General features: G+C 44.1%; 1 protein-coding gene across 25 annotated transcripts in view; it reads right to left on the bottom strand.

Moving 5' to 3' along the window:
- The window catches only part of scrib (scribble planar cell polarity protein), a 57546-nt gene that overhangs the window by 11216 nt on the left and 27814 nt on the right, over positions 1-18516 (bottom strand). For 11 of the 25 annotated variants that reach the window (XM_034572332.1, XM_034572331.1, XM_034572339.1 and 8 more), the window contains exons 7-31: positions 18090-18164; positions 17762-17906; positions 17135-17253; positions 16788-16987; positions 16236-16402; positions 15958-16085; positions 15677-15802; positions 15325-15510; positions 14875-15231; positions 12820-12882; positions 10841-10930; positions 10671-10748; positions 10226-10543; positions 8891-8971; positions 7454-7702; positions 6853-6963; positions 6449-6742; positions 6103-6291; positions 5795-5914; positions 5212-5268; positions 4626-4682; positions 4097-4177; positions 1309-1728; positions 424-495; positions 217-267 (exon numbers count right to left, since the gene is read on the bottom strand). In XM_034572332.1, the coding sequence (XP_034428223.1) occupies positions 217-267; positions 424-495; positions 1309-1728; positions 4097-4177; positions 4626-4682; positions 5212-5268; positions 5795-5914; positions 6103-6291; positions 6449-6742; positions 6853-6963; positions 7454-7702; positions 8891-8971; positions 10226-10543; positions 10671-10748; positions 10841-10930; positions 12820-12882; positions 14875-15231; positions 15325-15510; positions 15677-15802; positions 15958-16085; positions 16236-16402; positions 16788-16987; positions 17135-17253; positions 17762-17906; positions 18090-18164 (3834 nt within the window). The remainder of the gene's footprint in view (positions 1-216; positions 268-423; positions 496-1308; positions 1729-4096; positions 4178-4625; positions 4683-5211; positions 5269-5794; positions 5915-6102; positions 6292-6448; positions 6743-6852; positions 6964-7453; positions 7703-8890; positions 8972-10225; positions 10544-10670; positions 10749-10840; positions 10931-12819; positions 12883-14874; positions 15232-15324; positions 15511-15676; positions 15803-15957; positions 16086-16235; positions 16403-16787; positions 16988-17134; positions 17254-17761; positions 17907-18089; positions 18165-18516) is intronic. The other 14 variants (XM_034572354.1, XM_034572350.1, XM_034572347.1 and 11 more) reach the window with 8 other exon arrangements.

Here is an 18516-nt window from a genome sequence, read left to right as displayed (position 1 = left end):
ATCTTGCTTCTCCAATGTACGCACAATCCAGTGTGCATGAGGCAAAGCATCAGTCGTCAGCTGGCCACAGAGAAGCGGTCACATGCTTTTCAGATTGCCAGACACGATAGCTGAACTAGCCTCTGTGTTTTATAAAGAGATGCAGAGCAGCTGACACGTGCTAAAAAAGGTACAGAAATCCAGGCCAGAGCAGAGAGGGCCAGACGACCCACTTACGAAGCGGGTCTCCCTGCCTGCCAGGGAGCTGTTGGAAGAGTGGTGGCTGGGCTACAGGTGTGAGCAGAGGTCAAAAGTGTCAAATGTAAAATAGCTCTTCTATAGTGTTGGGAGGTGACTCATGGAGAAGGAGAAAAATAAAGAAAAGAGATGATAGGAACACGTGATTTGTGATAGAGATGAATGGTGGGTGTTCACGCGGCTCACCGGCTGGATGGTGGGGGAGTAGGGTGTTTCCCTGATGGGGCTGTCTGTCCTGGTGAAATCAGAGGAAGGGGCCTGGAAAAATAAAAAGACAAAAACACACTTTACACCTGCTTCTACTTTCACTGAGTGCAGCTGAAAGAGCAGTGAAGAAAAACACAAACAAACGTGTTCCACTCAGATTAAACCCACAACAAGCTCCTGCTGATAAACATGCACTTCACTGTGCGTCTTGTGGGTCGCGTTCCTTCACGACTTGTGACCCTGCTCACAGCTGCTGGGACAGACATTCCACTCGATCCTGACTTCAAACCGACTATGTGACCGAATACCTCGCGAGGTGCCACAAGTTCTGTGCTCACAGCAAAAACATGCACAGGTTCGGCTCTTTATTACACAGAGATCCACACACGCAAACGTGGACACGCACTTCCCGAGAGAAAAGGTCGCTCGTCATTAATGTTTGCACGGGCACAAGAGTTTTGCAATTGACGTCATGAATCTAGAGCTGCAACTTGTATTATTTTTAATCTCACTTTATCAAGAAAATAGTAAAGTTCATGAATTAGCAAATATTCACATTTTAAAGCTGAAATCAGATGATTTTGGCATTTTGTCCTTTAAAAAGGATTAAAAACAATAATTACATTGTATCATATTAATTAGCAGAAACTGTTGCAGCTCTAGATCTGAATGATTTGTGCTTACCTATGTGATACTTAGATAAACCTCAAGAAAAAAATGTTTAGATCAAATCAGCGTGAAAATGTAAAACTAGTCGGGATATAAAACGCATGATCCAGTCCAAGCGACACAATGAAGCCAAACGACAAACTGTGCAGTAACACTCCATGCGGCCTCCAAACCACACTCAGGCAGGCGGCTTGCCTTGCTGAACAACCACGGCTGCAGTTGGCCGGGTTTCCCGTAGCCGACAGGAGGCCCCGACAGGACCTGCTGGCCGGGGGGGCGACCTTTTCCCCTGCGATTGGCCACCAGGAAAGGGTTCTCCTTGAAGCAGATAGACTGAGAGTCCACCAGGTTCTCCTCTTCTTCAGGGGCAAATGTTGCTGAGTTTATGGTTGTTGACGAGCAGGCGCTGTCAGCACTGGAACTCCCATTCGGGGCGAACTGGGATCCATTGAGAAAATCATGCTCCGCGTTTAGACCAGGGCAGGACTCGGGATCCATGTGGCTGAGGGGGTTTGTGGGGTGAGCTAAGCTGAAGCCCAGGGGCTCTAAAGGGGCTCCGTACTGGGCCTGCAGGGGGGCCTCCATGGGAGCAGTCACAGTGGAAGAGGTAGAGAACTGAACAAGAAGTAAAAGGAAAGGAGGAGGACAGATGCAGTGAAGTGACATAAAGGAAGGACAGAAAAGATTCACTCACTATAACTCGTTCAATGAAAGTAAGAGAATAAAAGACTGAAGTTTTAAAAACAAGGGAGTAATTGAGAAGGAAGGTAAATAACAAGGCATGACAAACTAAATATCTTTAACTAGCTAGACAACTTAAAAGAACCTCTAAGAATCCACAGAATGAAAAAGGTCTAAAATAGATGAGGTGTGTTGAAACTTGACACTCAAGCCTCCGGCCGCTGAAACGAGTTACTCACATCACTAAATCTGTCGTGAAGCCGTTGAGATACGAGTCTCACTGCTCATCATTCAAGTCTTGTTAACTGATGATGCTACTGGACACATTGCTGCAGTTCAGGCACTTCAGGCCTCTGCCTTAAATAACTACATTATCAGAGCAGCGAGACATTTGGGCTCCAGCACAACTTCAACTCCTACTGTTCTTAGAGGAGAAGACAGCTGGAGACACGAGGAGAGAAAATATGCGACGTTTGAATGAACCCTCGTAAAGAAACATGACACTGGAAGTGCATGTTGCGTGTTTTTACATAATTAAGACCTAATAATGTAGAAACCTTTGAGTCAATCCATCAACTTAAGCACAAACATTGGAATGTTTTTAATGGATGTGACCGTGACATAACTGGTCATAATCAAAATAGTCACACCGAGAAGAATGTGCATTGTGAAGGACTTGTGTGAGTCTACGTGCTGACTATAAGAGTCGGTCGTGTGATGAGGGTCAGTGGGATGGAATGTGAACGAGTGGCCTTTTGGCACCGACACAGACTGTGAGGGACAGCTGGGGTTGTGGTGTGAGAGGAGAGCGAGGCTGCCGGCTCGCCGGGATGCCAACAGACTGAGTTCGCCCTGCTGGGAAAAGCTGCGCGTCAAAGAGACCGAGAACTGAACAACTGGCACTAAAATTTAGATTTAATAGGTGAAATGCTGGTAACAGACATCAAGTAGTTTATAAAGTATCTTAAGATTAAAAAGTAAACGTTGTAAAGAGAGTCCTCCGTGATATGGTCGATTTATGAATCTGAAAAAAATCATCTTTGACGATTCTCAACACACATTCAGGACCGAGACCTTCAGGGTTTTTCTAAGACTGGTATTTTGTTTTCGATTGAAAAAAGACAAGAGAGACGACCTGAGGCTAAGTTTAATGTTAAAATGATGCAATTTAATAAATAAGCACCCTTGTGACTTTAAAGTGAAAGTAAGAGTGGTTATCTTGTATTACCAATGGTTTAGGCAAGTTTAAACCTATTAAAGCTTTAAAATATATCAATACAATCATAAGAAGCTAATTGTGGGCGTGTGCGTTTATCAGAACGATCCTGTCAAATCAAATCAAAACTCTTAACAGCTTTCTGCATTTTCATTCATTGGTTAAAAGCTCCGTAAAATACACACAGGGTTTGGATTCATCAGCTGATTTAGCGAGTTATCAAACTCAACACAGACACACAGAATGACAGACGAGAATCAGAGACAACAACAGGAAAGACGAAATAAAATAAAAGCTAAGGCAGTTAACTCTCGTCCGTTGAGCAGCTTTATACTCACTGTAGGGGGGGTGACAGGACAGCACTGGATGTCAAACTTACTCCTCCGAGGACTTTGGGAACTTCAACTGAAACACTTGTGTGTGTGTGTTTGACGATACCCTCCCTGCTCTGTCTGGAACCCCACCCACCAGAGAGACTCCATCCAATTCTGAGCGAGATGCAGGTTTTAAAATATCACAGAGAACAGGCCGGTTGATAGTGGGCAGCTGTCCCCTTCCCCCACCACGCCACCCCTCTCTTCCACACTTAGACCGGTTATCAACCAGGACAGTGCCAAGCTTCCTTTGTACTGAATATAAACTTCTTTTAGTCGTCTGTCTTCTCCGTGTTTCCAGATGACTTTGATCTTGAGATTCTTTTTCCAAACTCCTTGGTCTGTGATAAATCCTTGGTCCAAGTTGCTCTTGTTTTTTATGTTTTTTCATGGTTTTGGCCTCTTGAGCCTGAGGTTTCCAGTTCGTCATGTCGACTTGGGGTTATGCACATGGACGGGGGGGTCAACATTCCCGCTCCCATCACTCAGGAGTTTTCAGGGGACATAAATATGTGGGATTCCATGAAGAAATCTATTCTGAGCTTTGGGGGCCAACATAGGCCACACAAGAAAACCAGCGATTTACAACTCAAAAGAAACAAACCTTTTTTTTTGAGAAGAACTCTTTTTCAAAAATGCTGAAAAGTAGCACGTTTGAGCGTCAGAACCAGTGACGCTTTCCGTACGGTTTTTAAGATATAAGTTCACTCACCCTGTTGACCTTCTGCAGACTGGTGGTGGGAAGTGCAGCCAGGGTTTTGTAGTCAAGTTTTAAAGGTCCAGTGCCGATGCTCTACAGGGAAATAAATAGAAACAGAGGTGAGAAGAGGTCTAGGCTGAGGTCTATTCAAAGTCAATTAGTTTAGGTTTAGGACCCAAACTTCATATTTCCGATATAAACAGACTAAAGAAAACCCTAAACTCTCAAAATGCAATTTGTTTTTATATTAAAGGAATGTAAAGTTTGGAATGGTTTCTCCCTTACCGTCCGGAAACAAACTATCATCTCAACACCTGGACTACCTCTTCACTTAGTCACCTGCACATCTGTTTGCATAGCTCACATTCACACTCTACAGTTAAACTAACCCATTCTCAATAATGCCAGAGATTTATTTATTGAAAATCCAGGAATAAGTTGCATGGGAAAAAAAATCCTGTGGCAGCTGATCTGTGGTGTTTGTGGTTCAGGTACAGACAGGAGAGTTTGCCTGAGGACCTGCCGTCGAGGAGTGTCTCACCTCAGTCTCCTCTTCTAGCAGGCGAGTTGCCTCCTCACGATCCAAGCGCATTCGCTCCTTCACCAAGACAGGAAGTGGAGGAGGAGGAGGAGGAGAGTACAGAGGGGAAGACACCCAACCACACAGCCACACAGTGATGCAATGAGGAGGAGAAGAAGTGATGCCGGGGGAGAAGTGGAGAGAAGTAACAGAAGAGTATGGGGGTGGTATGGAGATGATGATGGATGATTTCGTATATTACACCAAACACGCCGAAGGTAAAGGAGAGATGAGAGAGAGAGAGAAAACAGAGGGGAAAGAAGGGATAGAATCCACACACATTAGAAAGTTATCTATTCATTAGCTATGGGATCAGAAAAAGCATGCAAGGCGGGACATTGCAGGAATAGTTCTGTCAAACACAATACCCACATGGGGTGCGGAGGAGAAGCTTCATTCACCCGGTAACAGACAAACCTGAGCCTCTGACTCTAACACTCCACCTCGAGTTTCGCAAAATTTTTTAAAGTCTAACGCCTCGTTGTATTTTCATGTATCTGCAGATCTGACCTTTCCACAACAGTCCCTGATTGTCAGTTTAACTCACCACTTTCTCCATCTCTTCTCGCTCCCACTGTGACGTCTCTCTCACCATCTCAGACTCCTGGAGAAGATATAAGATCCTTACTGTCCCAATAAATTATCAATAACCGGCTTAGATCGCCTGCGTCATTTAAACCAACAGAATGTCCATGTGATGACAGTGTCGGCTCTGACGAAGGCTGTGTCACCAGAATCTCTAAACTACTGTGTGCGTCTGTTCAGAGGAACAACAAAAACTAGTATTCAATAAAACCGACGGGCCCCTGCATTCCTTTAGGACGGGCAGCCTCCCAAACGCTAATCTGGACAAAATAAACAACTGTGCTGGCGCTTTCTGGCTGATCTGGTGGAGACACGGGTATGTGCAGTGTGCGTGGTTGGAGTGAGTCAAACGTGATTCCATTTCTAACACCAAACTGCTGTGGAAGCACAGTGTCGCTGAAACAAACATTTGACTCACCCGTCCACATGAATAGTGTTTTGACGATGCCAAATTCTATTGTGGGTTCTGGTGTCTGGTCTGAAGTTGATAACAAAGCATCTATAATCAGTTAAGTGTATAAAACAATATGTAAACTGTACTGTACCTTCTGCATGATCTCCATTTCCTCTGGGCTCAGATCTCGGTCTATAGAAGAGATGCTTTCCATACTGTTCTTGCGCACAATGCCTGTTGCAAACGGGTTTGCAATGATGCCAGGAGATGCCTGTAAATAGACACAATAGTTTTTAAAACAGTGGGAAAAGAATTTCTTTTCCATTTTTACAGCAAAAGTAGTGATAAAACACCAAATATTTCCTGGTTCGAGTCGTTTAAATGTCATGCGTCATTGGATTTTGGACTTTTGGGTTAATCTGAAGACGTACTTCTTTAGACACAACTTAAGTTTCTCACCTCCACAGCTGTGACTTTGTTTGGGTCGAACCCGTCACACACCAGCATGAACAGAGAGTCTCCCACAGCACGAAGCACCCGCACTGCCTCCGTGTGCGTCATCCCCAGCAGGCTGTGGTTGTTCACCTCCAGGATCCGCATGCCAACCAGCAGTCGGGCGTCTCTTGCTGCTGCTCCACTGGAGCTCACCTGTTTGAACATCAACCAACGACGAGCGGTTTAACCCAGGAACAGCCGAGCCTCAAATGTACACATTACAAAGGAGGAACTCTGGGCTCCAGCACCTTTAAATGTGGTCAAAAAGCTTCCAAATGTGTAACTATGAAGTGATAATTAAACATTTTACCTTTGAGATGAAGATTCCCTCATCCGTGGGGTCAAAGGGGTTTCCAGCGTGACCCTTGGCCCCTCCACGAATACTGATGCCGAGCTTCTCCCCCGGCTGCTTCTGGATGACAATTTCCTCCATCCCAGGCGGTGAAGGATCCCTGCGCACCAACATACGGATCTCCTGCTTGTTGGCCAGCAGGGCTCGCACGGCCTCCTGGTGAGTGGCATGACGCAGGTCGATGGCGTTCACCTCTAATATTCGGTCTCCGACGCGAAGTCCGCTTTGACATGCCAGGCCCTGAGGAATCACCTGATGATAAGAGGGCGCATGGAAAGTGAGGCAACATAACAGCGGCAGGACTACAACAGATTTTAGGAGTGGGAACATTTTTTGAAAACAAGGAAATCATAAAATATTACCTTTGAGATGAACACCCCAGGCTCGTTGATGCCGAACGGATGACTGGCGTGATCACTGCCTCCCACAATGCTCAAGCCAAGGGGGCCACCTGATTTCACCAGGATTACTTCCTGTTAGGATTAGAGGTAGAAAAACAAAAAGAAAATAGATTATTACGAATCCAGACCGAGTTTTTAACTCAACATTACGTCACAAGTAAATTCTACTAAAGACGAAACAACAGAGATTCATCGTTGCCGAGCTGTTTTGTTTCCAACAGCCAGGTCTCTATTTCTACAATGTGCAAACAACAAAACACAAACCGACTCGTTTTCACTGGGACATGTTTACAGCTATAAGTAGCTAATTTAACAATATCTTTGCATTATTCCCTCACTGGGAATTATACAGCTGCCATCTAAAGAACACCACTGTTTTAAATGAGATCAAGTCCTCATACCATGCACCATCTTCTCTGGAACTGGACAGCAATAAGGATAAGGCAGGGGCCACATAAACAAACATTAACGCTGAGTTATTCAGTGAGGCTTCCAAAGCATCATTTAATAAACCCAAAACTCGGTTCAGCAAAAGTGCCCAAGTCACTTCCAGGCGCCTCACCTCGATTGGGTATTCGTCCTCCATCCGAGTCAGGTGGTTCCCGTGAATCGAGAGGCCCTCCTCCTCCTGGTCCGGAGAATCGGAGGGTTCTGGGGGTGGAGGGGAGTGGGCACGTGCCCGGGATTGACCTGGAGAGCCCCCTGGTGCGTTCGGGTCTCGCTCCACCAGGAGAGCGATTGTGGGGGAGGTGCCGGTAAGAAGCGCTACTGCCTGGTCATGCCTGGCCTCTGTCATGTCTACACCATTGATCTGGATTGACAGTAAAAGCAACCACGGAGGGTGTCAGCCCACCAGAACACCGTCGGTGGCAACTGGCCACAATTGCCACCGGGAGGATGAACAATTATCTCTCATCAGATTTCTACATCTTTGTAGTCAAATCTGTTTAACATCTATCACATTGTGAATCCATTGGGATTGTGTGGGTGCACCAAAGTGAGTAATGTTATTTAAAGAAGAACCCAACACCTACAGAGCAAGAGGAACAGGCAGAGAAAAGAGGAAGCAGGAGTAACAGCAGACTGCTGCAGGCGGATTAATCTGCTAGAGCTTCCCTAAGGGAGAGAGGCTACGAGCAAGCAAAGCTATTTCTTTCTCAGTTTATTAACGCTTGTGCTGAAATCTTCTAACAAACTTCCCGAAGCCTTTCTTGCCTTTGTTTACTGAAATCACAAGTGTCCAAAACGTTTGAGCTCAAGTCAACAAAGGCAAACAGGGAAGTTCTTTATTATCTGCAGCTTTGACTTAAAGAAAATATTAATTCGTTAGTTTTGAAAACGTCCTTCTGTCGGATTAAAAGAAGAGGCAGCTTTCAGGCATGCACGATCTTAAAAACTGAACTGGGACAAGCAGAGGTCAGCTCTGACCCGACAGCACCAGCTCTTACCATCGGCGGCAATGCTGCTGTGCCTGCTGCCATGGAAACGCACACGTTTGCCACGGCAGCGGGCCTGCAGGCTTAGACCGCCACCCTCAACACCATCCCCACCACCACACGGGCAAAGAGAGGCACGTAATGCATTAGTGAGCATGCAGAGGAAGAGAGGAAGAGGAAAAGAGGCGGGCTACGAAAGAAGAGGAAGAAAAACTGCCGCAGGAAAGAGCAGAAACTGTTACAATGAAAGAGGAGCAGTTTTATAATCAGTGGACTTGAGGGACTTTTCAAAATCTGTCATCGTTGGTGGATTTACAGTGAGTGACACAATAATGAGTAAAAACATGTAGTAACTATTGTGCTGACTAGACACAGGACAGAAAAGCAAAGATGACATTGATCAGTAGAGGAAACAGAAGGAGCATAGATATGTTGCACCAGGAGCCATTAGGAGCTAGTTCTGCACTATTCAACAATAAAAACTGAGTTCTTCTTTAGTGAAACTTCTCAGCTGCATTAGTGTAAAATCTATATGTAGTCAACATGAGATCGGTGGTACTCACAGAGATCACCCGGTCTCCGACACGCAGCGTGCTGTCTCTGTGTGCCGCTCCGCCCTCTGCAATGCGAGAGATGTAGATTCCCTAAAAAACAGACAAAAGAAACATGTTAACAAACTTTCTGGTGCTGTATTAAAACCATGACCATTTAAAAAAAAGGTGTTGCTAATAGAGCGTTATTCAAAATAGATAAATAATACATTATTCCATAAATATTTAGTTTTCACTTGTTGCACACTACACAGTTGAGAATCGAGCAATTTCCAAACCTTGCTAATTCTGAACTGTTATCGTTCAGTGAGCATGTGATATTCCACATTGAGAACCAGGGACAAAAAGATAATTTTATAACATAAGGTTTTATAAAAAGGTAATTCTGAGACACTAGCAGCCCACAATCCCTCAGATTTGTACAAACAAACAAATTCAGAACAACTGATTAAACGCATTTTATCATTTAGACTCACTTTTTAAAAGCACAACCCCTGAGGCATGTTACCCCCCCCCATTGCTCAAACAAATCACACACTTTGTTTAACCAAATAAAATCCTGCTGCACTTCTAGTCGGCGACACCAAAACTAAATGTGTAAAACAACACACGCAGGAGCAAAGTCTACAGCAACGTCTCCTCACATCAACAACTGCAAAGTCACTGCATCCATTTCAAAAAGCTCCTGAAAGAGACGGCACGACTTACACTGAGATCAGCCTAAAATCACACGTTTATGAGTCCTTTCCTCTTTGTGGGCTTCATGAGCTGCACAAGCTGCAATGTGGTATCGCCCCGGCCCAAATATACACCTCACCCTGTCCAGTTACAGTGAACCTATCAGGTGTCAGGGCTGGCTATTCATATCTCCGTCTCCCTGGTGATGGCTGTAAACGCAGATCCCGGTGGCTGAGACAGTTACTGAAAACACTTTGTGACCCAACTCCCCAATTTCAAGATGATACATGTCATAAATAGGCCCTTTATTTATCCAACGTTAGATTGTGTCTGCAGCCTTAGATGTTTGTCTTGGTATCATATTTCCCCTTTAAATGAAACTCATGATCTGAATCTACAGACTTCATTTGTCTGATTTGCACTCGGAAAATTTAAATATTAATGTGAAAAATGTCATAGGTCAGGGCAGCAACTTTTAAATGTTTAATTCATCAGCCAAGATTTTCATTGCAGGATGTGTCAATTACTAGATGAATTGTTTTGTCACTTAAATATCAGAAAATGCCTTTTGCAGTTTTCAATGCTGTTGATTTGCCCTTTCGCACTATGAATATTAACGTATTGAAACATCAAAAGTAATAAATGTCTATGTCTGTGTTTGCGTCTCACCGTGTCTCCTGTGCGGTACGCCGTGGAGCCTTTCCCCCCTGCGATGCTGAATCCCAGCCCCTTGTCGTTGCGGAACAGGGAGGTGGACAGCCGCTGCATGGGCCCGCTGAGGCTGGGCTCCATGTTGAAGGCGATGCCGCTGCTGCGTCTCTCCCGTGGGAAGTAGTCGTCCTCCGGCCTCAGTGGCGTGGTGGTGATGGCGTTCTCTGGCTCCACCATATGCTCCCGGAGCACTGACATGGACACTGAAGCACCGGAGCTGCGGAGAGCTTCCACCGCTGTGTGATGTTCTGCCTCATTGAGGTCGACTCCATTCACCTGTGGCAAAGAACAGAGAAGATGCTTTCTAATTACAAATCGTATTATTAAACAGAGGAGAGTTTCTAAAGATAACCAGACGATGTAAAGTGATGTAAAATGCCGGCGTGTCTCCTCGGGTCTTTACCTCTAAGAGTTTGTCTCCCACTTTGACCCCCGCTCTGGCTGCAGGACCCTCCTCAGATACTCTGGAGATAAAGATTCCCTGCAGACAAAGTTAAAACAGAAACATTAATATACGTTTTCTATTACTTCTGAATTACCAAACATATCCAGATTCCAGGAAGGGGGTCTCACCTCGTCATCTCCTTTGTAAGGCGTGGATCCTTTCCCCCCGGCAATGCTGATGCCCAGACCGCCTGTTTGTCGCTGGATGCTCAGGGTGTGCTGCAAGTTGAGGAGGGGGGAGTCAGCACAACTACTAGTGACATCCTGTTTAACACCACTTAACTTGGGACAGATTGAGAGGGAGGTAAGCCCACAATTTTTTTTTTTTCTTTTAAATTTGCCAGTTACTTTCAAATAGACTTCTTTTGACTTAAGTTGTGGGTGACCTCCCTCTTCCTGCCAGAAGGTGGCGTCAATCTTTTCAGGGTCATCCTGTGATCATGCCATGTGGGATGTATGAATGACGGAGAGACACTTTGACTTGTTAGAAGCCTAATGTCAATAAAAGTGGAAGGTGGAGGGGTTTTTTGTGCCTTAATTTGAGATCGTGTTTGTAAGTTTATTCAAAACATCAAATCTGCTGTTTCTTCTCACTTCACCGACATTAGACTTCAGATATAAACTGTCAGAAGCCCTGTTCACTTGGATTCAGAGTCTAGACCCTCACAGAAAATATACTGCATTAATGGTATTGTATATATTTGGAATACTGGTCTTGGAAATGTGAGGTAGAACTAAATAAGTCGTAACAGACTGTGTATACATTCTGTGTATATGCAAGCCATGCAAAAAGGAGGAGGAATAAAGACAGATGAGGAACAGGTGGAAGGGAAAAGGGAAAGAGGAGTGTGCCGTGTCCTGGATGTGGAGTCAGATCTGTAGTGGTGTTCAAACCCCAGCAGATGTGATAATAAGATGATATCATTCAATAAAATGCAGTTTTTATACACATTCATATGCAATACTGCAAAAAAACCATGCAAAAAAAATATGAAAACAAATCAACATGGGATTAAAAACACAATTTAGTGAAGTCATGACGGCAGATGTCAAGTACGCTATGTCTAGTATGTAATCTCTGCATCGTGACGTTCTAAAAAATAATATTATTTATATCGGTAAGTCAGTTTCTTCTCTCATCTGGAGCTCTTCTTCTGCCATCTGAGTTACAGGCTCTTTCTTAACCCATGCATCTAAAAGAGAATATAAAAACCTGGAGGAAACAGGTGATGCGGACTTGCCCACATCACAGTGTAATAACCAGCCCACTCACACCAGGGCAGCACAGCGTGGACAGGGGGATGAAAAGAGGCGAAGCAGCAGAAGCAGAGGAAAGGCAGGAGAGGTGTAGTGTGGCAGAGCCGGATACAGGACTGGGATTTGTATGATTATGTTGACAGGTTTAACTATATCAAGCGTTCTCAGCATTTAAGGGGTAAAAAGTGACAGGATGATAAGTTAATATAAGCAAATATATATATCACCTAAACATGGGACTGTGTAAATGCAGGGGATTAATAAACACTTCACGCAGGTTCCAAAGAATTTATATTTGGCACGGCATCCGACGAGAGCATTTCCTGTTTCAGATGCTGTGCTAACAGAAGTTTATTCTGGCCCTACCTCGCCCGGCATTACTGAATATTCAGTTCTATGTTATTCCGTTGCACTAACAAACCTGCTCTCAATATTTACTTTGCACTGTTTATTCAGCGAATAGCCGAACAGGACTCAGTGGATCACACATAATTATTCTGTGCAACTAACCACAGAGTCACCGTGCAGAGTGCTTGGATCTAATCTTTTTAAGTATCAACAGACAAAGGATCGAATAGAGAAAAATAAAAAAGTTCTGGTCTCCATTTAAGAGTCCTTGTTGTAGTGGAAAACAATACATTTAAATAAAATATGGTCACTGCGCTCTTGCATCCAGGCTCTGCCACACTGCCCATCTCACAAATGAGTTATGGTTAGGGGGTCCCTAGTGATTGGCTTTGAATTACAATGGATTTCTGTGGGTACTTTTCTCCACCTCTGAGTACAGGTGGGTGAGAGAGTGGATGAGTGAGGGGACACAGAGAGACAGAGTGGAAAGAGTAGGTACAGACCTCTTCCTCCTCAATTCGAGCAGGTTCAATCAGCAGATTATTGACTTGATCAAATGACACCCCCTGTTAGGACAGGAACCAGCAAGAGGCATGCGGATTAGTCAGGCCAAAATAAAAATATGCTCACGCACACACACAAGAAAAAACACTTTCGCGCACTTTTCCATAAACGTCACCAAACACACACACATACACCACTCCACTGTCTGCTTGCAGTCCACCGGGACAGGCCACCGCCAAGCAGAAGCGATACGTTCCAGTCGCTCCCCAGCCACCAAAAGCAAATACAGGCAGAGATGGAAAGACAAGACCCAAGGAGCTGAGCTACAGCGCAAAACAAACAGTGTAGAGAGAGCGGACAAAAGAAGGCAAAAGCTCCCAAACCAGAATAAGCCCAGCCTCCACACCACAAATAGCAGTTTCCTCCAGTAGCGAGTCTTAATTTAGACATAAGGTCTTTTTATGTAAAAGACTACGAGACATTAGAGAAGATTCAGACTAAAAAAATAAACATATCTAGGTGCAAAAGTAATTTAAAGAGAGTTTAAGAAAATAGGTGAACAATTTTATAAGAAACTAGAAGAATCTGACTATCAGTAGTAACTTAAACATCCCATAACAGATTATTACCATATGACACAAACAAGGCTCGTTAGATCTCACATTCCAGCTCTGCCGATACATGTTCTGGTTGGTCTGAGGTCATCCACACAAAGCAGACCCACACACACACACACACACACACACACAACAGATTTGGTAAGATGACAATGTTTGATCATAGTGTTAAAAAAAAAAGAATTTCTATAAATTACATGATAAATCAACAGGAGTCTCCAGCAAATACTAATGATCAATAAGCTTTGTTTTCACAAGTAGCACCTCAGCAGACTTCACTCGCTCCAGTCACACCAGCAGACACGCACAATGTTATCAAATAAAAAAAGCAGCGAAATGTGAAAATGTAAAAAAAATCTTAATAAATCAGGAGATGGCTGATAACATGGTGAGAAGTTTAGTATTGAATCAGGCGAGTGTTGTGCAAGAAAGGCTGAACTCAGCCTGCAGCTGCTTGTGCTCGTATCTGGTTTCGCTACGTAAACAAAGATCGAGATGCAATCTTTAAAAGGACACAGAAGCATTGTAAGTGCCGTTTCTCTGATCTTTAACTGAAAATCAAGACAATGATTATGTTTACATGGACACCAATAATCTGACTATTGACCTTATTCAGAAAAAGAGATTTTGATTATGATGTTCACATTAATATTCCAGTTTACATGTTACAGAGCAGAGTCTGATTATCATTACGTCTCACCTTATTCTGTCAGTTGGGTGTTTCAATCTAACTTTGCATAAACTACAACACCCAGAATTTGCATCATCAAGCAGTAGGTGACAGATGTATGTTGAAAATGCTGTGAAAAATCTAATAGGAAATTATAATTTAACTCCACATATCCTGACTCAATTGAATCTTATATCTAGTTTGACCTTATTCGGGTTGAGCAGGGTCTTATTCTCACTATTGTCTTAATCAGGTTAATATTGGAATATCGGTGTCCTTGTAATCATGGTGAAGGTTTTTACATCCCTGTGTTGATGATGACATAATATGTAAAGCTAAAGACATCTGGTCTTTGTGAGACAAAGCAAATGAAAGTTCTGCAGGAGCTGCTCCGAGCGGATAACGCTGGAGAGTTTGAGGTTCCAGGCGTCTGTATTTTGTCACAGTGACCCTTCATGCCATGCCGCATACTTAAAAGATGCAAGCAGCCCACTCCAAACTGAATGCAACTTGCAAGGTGGTAAGGGCACTCTATGCATACAGTGTTACATGTTTGCATAGAGGCGATGAGCGAGTCAAAACAATATATGATAAAAATGTATTCCTACAACATAAAAATTATATTTCAAAGCACAAAATAAGCTAATTTACTGATTTGTTGTGTTATGTTGCTGTTTTTTTCCCCCTTTCATATATGTTCTTATTTCTATCCAGCGTCTCCTACATTCCTGAGCTGCATCCTACCCGTGCTGGGACCTCTCCTTTACCTTTACTTGACTGGAGTTGACCTGTTGCCGGCTGTCCTCCAGCTCATCCACTCTTTGAGGCTGCTGAGGGGTACCAATACTCTGCTCATCCTCCTCATCCTCAGCCGCCTGTTTCTGAGAGTTGAGTACGTCAGCAGTGTAGCCCTGCAGCAGAGCGGCCACCGCCTCGGGCTTGGGCAACTTGGTGATCTTGAAGTGCTTCTTGTAATGTGGCGTGTCCTTTCTGATCAGACGCTGCTTCTCTGCGGGAATGGTCGGCCTCTCTTCTTCCTCGCTCCTCTCACCGTCTTCCCCGTCCTCATCGTCGTCCTCATCCCCACCGCGGATGATGGGCTCTTCTGCAAAGTGCACAGTGGGCTGGAGAACAGGAGAGTTTAGAGTTTCAAAACAAATATACACCAATGAAAAGGTTCTCTGTCGACCGAGTCTGATGAAGTTTTGAATTTTCACCTCAATGTACTCCACCTCCATCTCATCCAGCTCGTCCTCCTCCTGAGGGGAATGGCCGTCCACAAGATCCTCCCTCCGCGAGACGGCGGTCGTGTTCTGTCTCTCCTCGTGGGAGGTGGCCGATATTGTGCTGTTGGATACCTGGGAGTCGTGACTTTGATTGGAGAGGTCGCTGAGCCGTTTCTCCTAAAACCAATAACACCGGTGTTAGTTAAATTAGAATCAATAACTCAAGCGTGCACAAGATGTTGGAAGTTTAAAGATAAATACTTCTACTACTTCGCCAGCCTGTGAGATTACTACAACCTGCAGAACCTGACATAATCGTCATTTCATAGGATGTCGGATTCACCTGTGGGTCAGAGGACTCTTCTTCTCCATCAAATCTGGTTGTGTAAGCCTCATTCCTCCTCTCCTCAATCACCTTCTTCATCACCTTCAGCTCACTGGGGTGCGGTGTGGCTCTGCGCTGAAGACCCTGCAGGAAAGGCAACAGATTAAAAACCTAATTTTGACAAGAAATGTGGATCATTGTGACAATAAAAAGTTATCCATAATCTTGAGGACTTGATTGATTCTTTACAACTTCAGTCACTAGTAGCTCAAGGAATGACATTGATTAAGATTTCTCACTCTGCGCTCTGCTGCAGCCTCATCATCCTCATCCCCAGCCTTGGTCTCTTCCTGGAACTGAATGACCGACACTCGGTTCAGGTTGCTGTCTGTCCAGCTGTCATCCACACTGTTCTGTAGCAAGTTTTCTGTGGGGAAAAGGATGAAAAGTGCAGATAGGGACGGATGTCAAACAGACGTAATAGATATACGCACATATGAGCCAAGTTTCCCACCTGTCTCATGAACAATAACAAACCGATTCAAACCTCAAGTTGCTCGAGCAGAGTGATGCTCACCTAGGCTTGGGGAAGGCTGCTGGGGCAGTAGATAGCAGGTCAACACCTTCTCTCCTGTTAGCTCATCATCCTCTGTCTGGAACTTGAGCATCGGCTGCGACTGGTTCTCTGCGAGCCACATGGCCTTCAGATTGAGGTTTGTCAGGGCAAAAGGCAAGTTTTGTAATCTGGTGAGAGGAGGAAATGAGGTGAGATGAGCTGCAACATGTGCTTTTCAGTGATTTAAAGTGAAATATGATCCACCTGTGACCTTAACCACTTCTAATACACAACACGGGTCAAAAGTAGGGCTGGGGCGGATTTGAAAGTGATGCTTTTGCTTGCGGTTTGGCAATATATAAATTTCTAAAACAGCACCATAGCTGTGAAAATACCTCTATATGAGATATGTTTAGTTTACGATCCTATTAAAACCAAATTTACAAGTGCAATTTCTCTGCAGGATGCTGATAATAGTCCATTTTTGCAAAGGTGTTCAATGTGAAGGCTTCAACCTTAGAGGAGAAAATCGACTCTGCATTATTAACAGCTCAAGGTGCTCCGTGAGGTTACCTGTTTCCAGCCACATCCAGCACATGCAGCTCAGTAGCATCTGCCAGCTCAGCAGGCAGTTTGCCAAGGCGGTTGTCTCTCAAGGAGAGAACGTTGAGGCTGGCACAACCGCCCAGCTCTTTGGGCACACTGCCCAAACGGTTGCGGTCTACATTCAGGTTGGTCAGCTTCTTCAGTTTGCCCAGAGAGCGAGGAAGTGACTTTAAGGGAGGGAGACAGAGGCCATTAATAATCTGTAAAATCAATATTGAAACGTAATGGCTCCTAATGGGACTTAGATATTAATGAGCGTGGATAAATCCAAACTGGGTCGGTGCAAAGCAGTCGTAAGCGGTTTATATCCTTACTTGTAAAAGGTTCTCCGTCAAAACCAGTTCTGTGAGGTTTTCACACTCCCCTATTGAGTCGGTCAGGTGGGTCAGTCTGTTCTGGTCCACCTTCAGTATAGACAGCTGCTTCAAACAACCTGGGGGCAAATCACAACAGTGTTAAACAAACTGCAGCAATAACACAACAATATAGTTACAACTTTGGGACCATACAAATCTTCATGTATCATCAGTGATTGTTTGACAAGTATTTTATGAGCGATATTAAAGTTTGAACTGTTTCTTAAAATAACCCATGCTCTGGAATATTTTCTCCACTAGAGGGCAGTGCTGTTCTAACTTAGCAGAGCAAAGCCACCCACACAGTGGGAATGTCCCTGGCTTTACGTCAACAATTATATATTATATATTTATATATTATGCACAATTATTAGATTTTAACATTCACAAAGTACATTTTCCCCCCAGAACTCAGAAGAAAGAACAAAAACCTTTAGCAAACAAAATACCATTGAGGAACTTGTTAATTTATCTTTATCATGATTTTGCATGGTGGCAATGACAGTAACCGCTGGTATGGTGACAGTTATTTCACAATAAGATCAGTAGACAATGTTTCCTTCCTTCTCCCTCTGTAGTATTCACCTATGCTGTCTGGGACGCCCTCCAGCAGGTTCTGTGTGAGCAGCAGGTCAGTGAGAGCCACGAGGCCGTTGATCTCCGAGGGAAGCTCCTCCAGACGATTCTCTGACACATCCAGACACACCAGTCTCCGGAGGTTCCCCAGCTCCTACGCACAATAAACACCACTTACAGTTAGAGACAGAGACACAACACAACCATTACGTTCACAACAGAAACAAGGGGAGGAAGTCGGCTGGTGGGAGTTAATCCTGCACGTGTAGTCTCTAGAAAAGTGTTTTGCAACAGGGGAACAATAAAAAAAAAAGTTGGATTATGAAATGATACTCACTGGTGGTAATGAGGACAACTGGTTACGGTCCAGCCACAGCTCCCTCAGGTTGGGGAGGGCACCGAGGGTGTCCGGCTAAGAGATAGAAGAAGGTTGTTTATGTTTGGTAATATTTGTGGTGCAAAGTCGGGGGAGTGAGAACTCTGAACACACGTAACATTGAGTGGAAATCTGCACCATTTGAAAACTATTAAGAGAGGCTGTGGCCTTAGCAAACAAAAATCATGTGCCCCAAACACACACACAACTAGATTTCAATTAAATGGATATATTTGATTTCAGATTATTTTATTTGCAATAAAAGTTATAGCATCTTTCAGATCAGAATCATTAAACATTCTCCTCTCCATCTTTTTTCCTTGCACTTTTATTAAGGCTCAAAATTCAAGCCATCACAGGCACACTGAAATTAGGTCAAATTAAAATC

The sequence above is a fragment of the Hippoglossus hippoglossus genome, chromosome 20 (assembly GCF_009819705.1).
Source record: "Hippoglossus hippoglossus isolate fHipHip1 chromosome 20, fHipHip1.pri, whole genome shotgun sequence".
Lineage (NCBI taxonomy): Eukaryota > Metazoa > Chordata > Actinopteri > Pleuronectiformes > Pleuronectidae > Hippoglossus > Hippoglossus hippoglossus.
The sequence above is the reverse complement of the archived record's forward strand: the minus strand, read 5'-3'. Positions and strand labels throughout refer to the sequence as shown.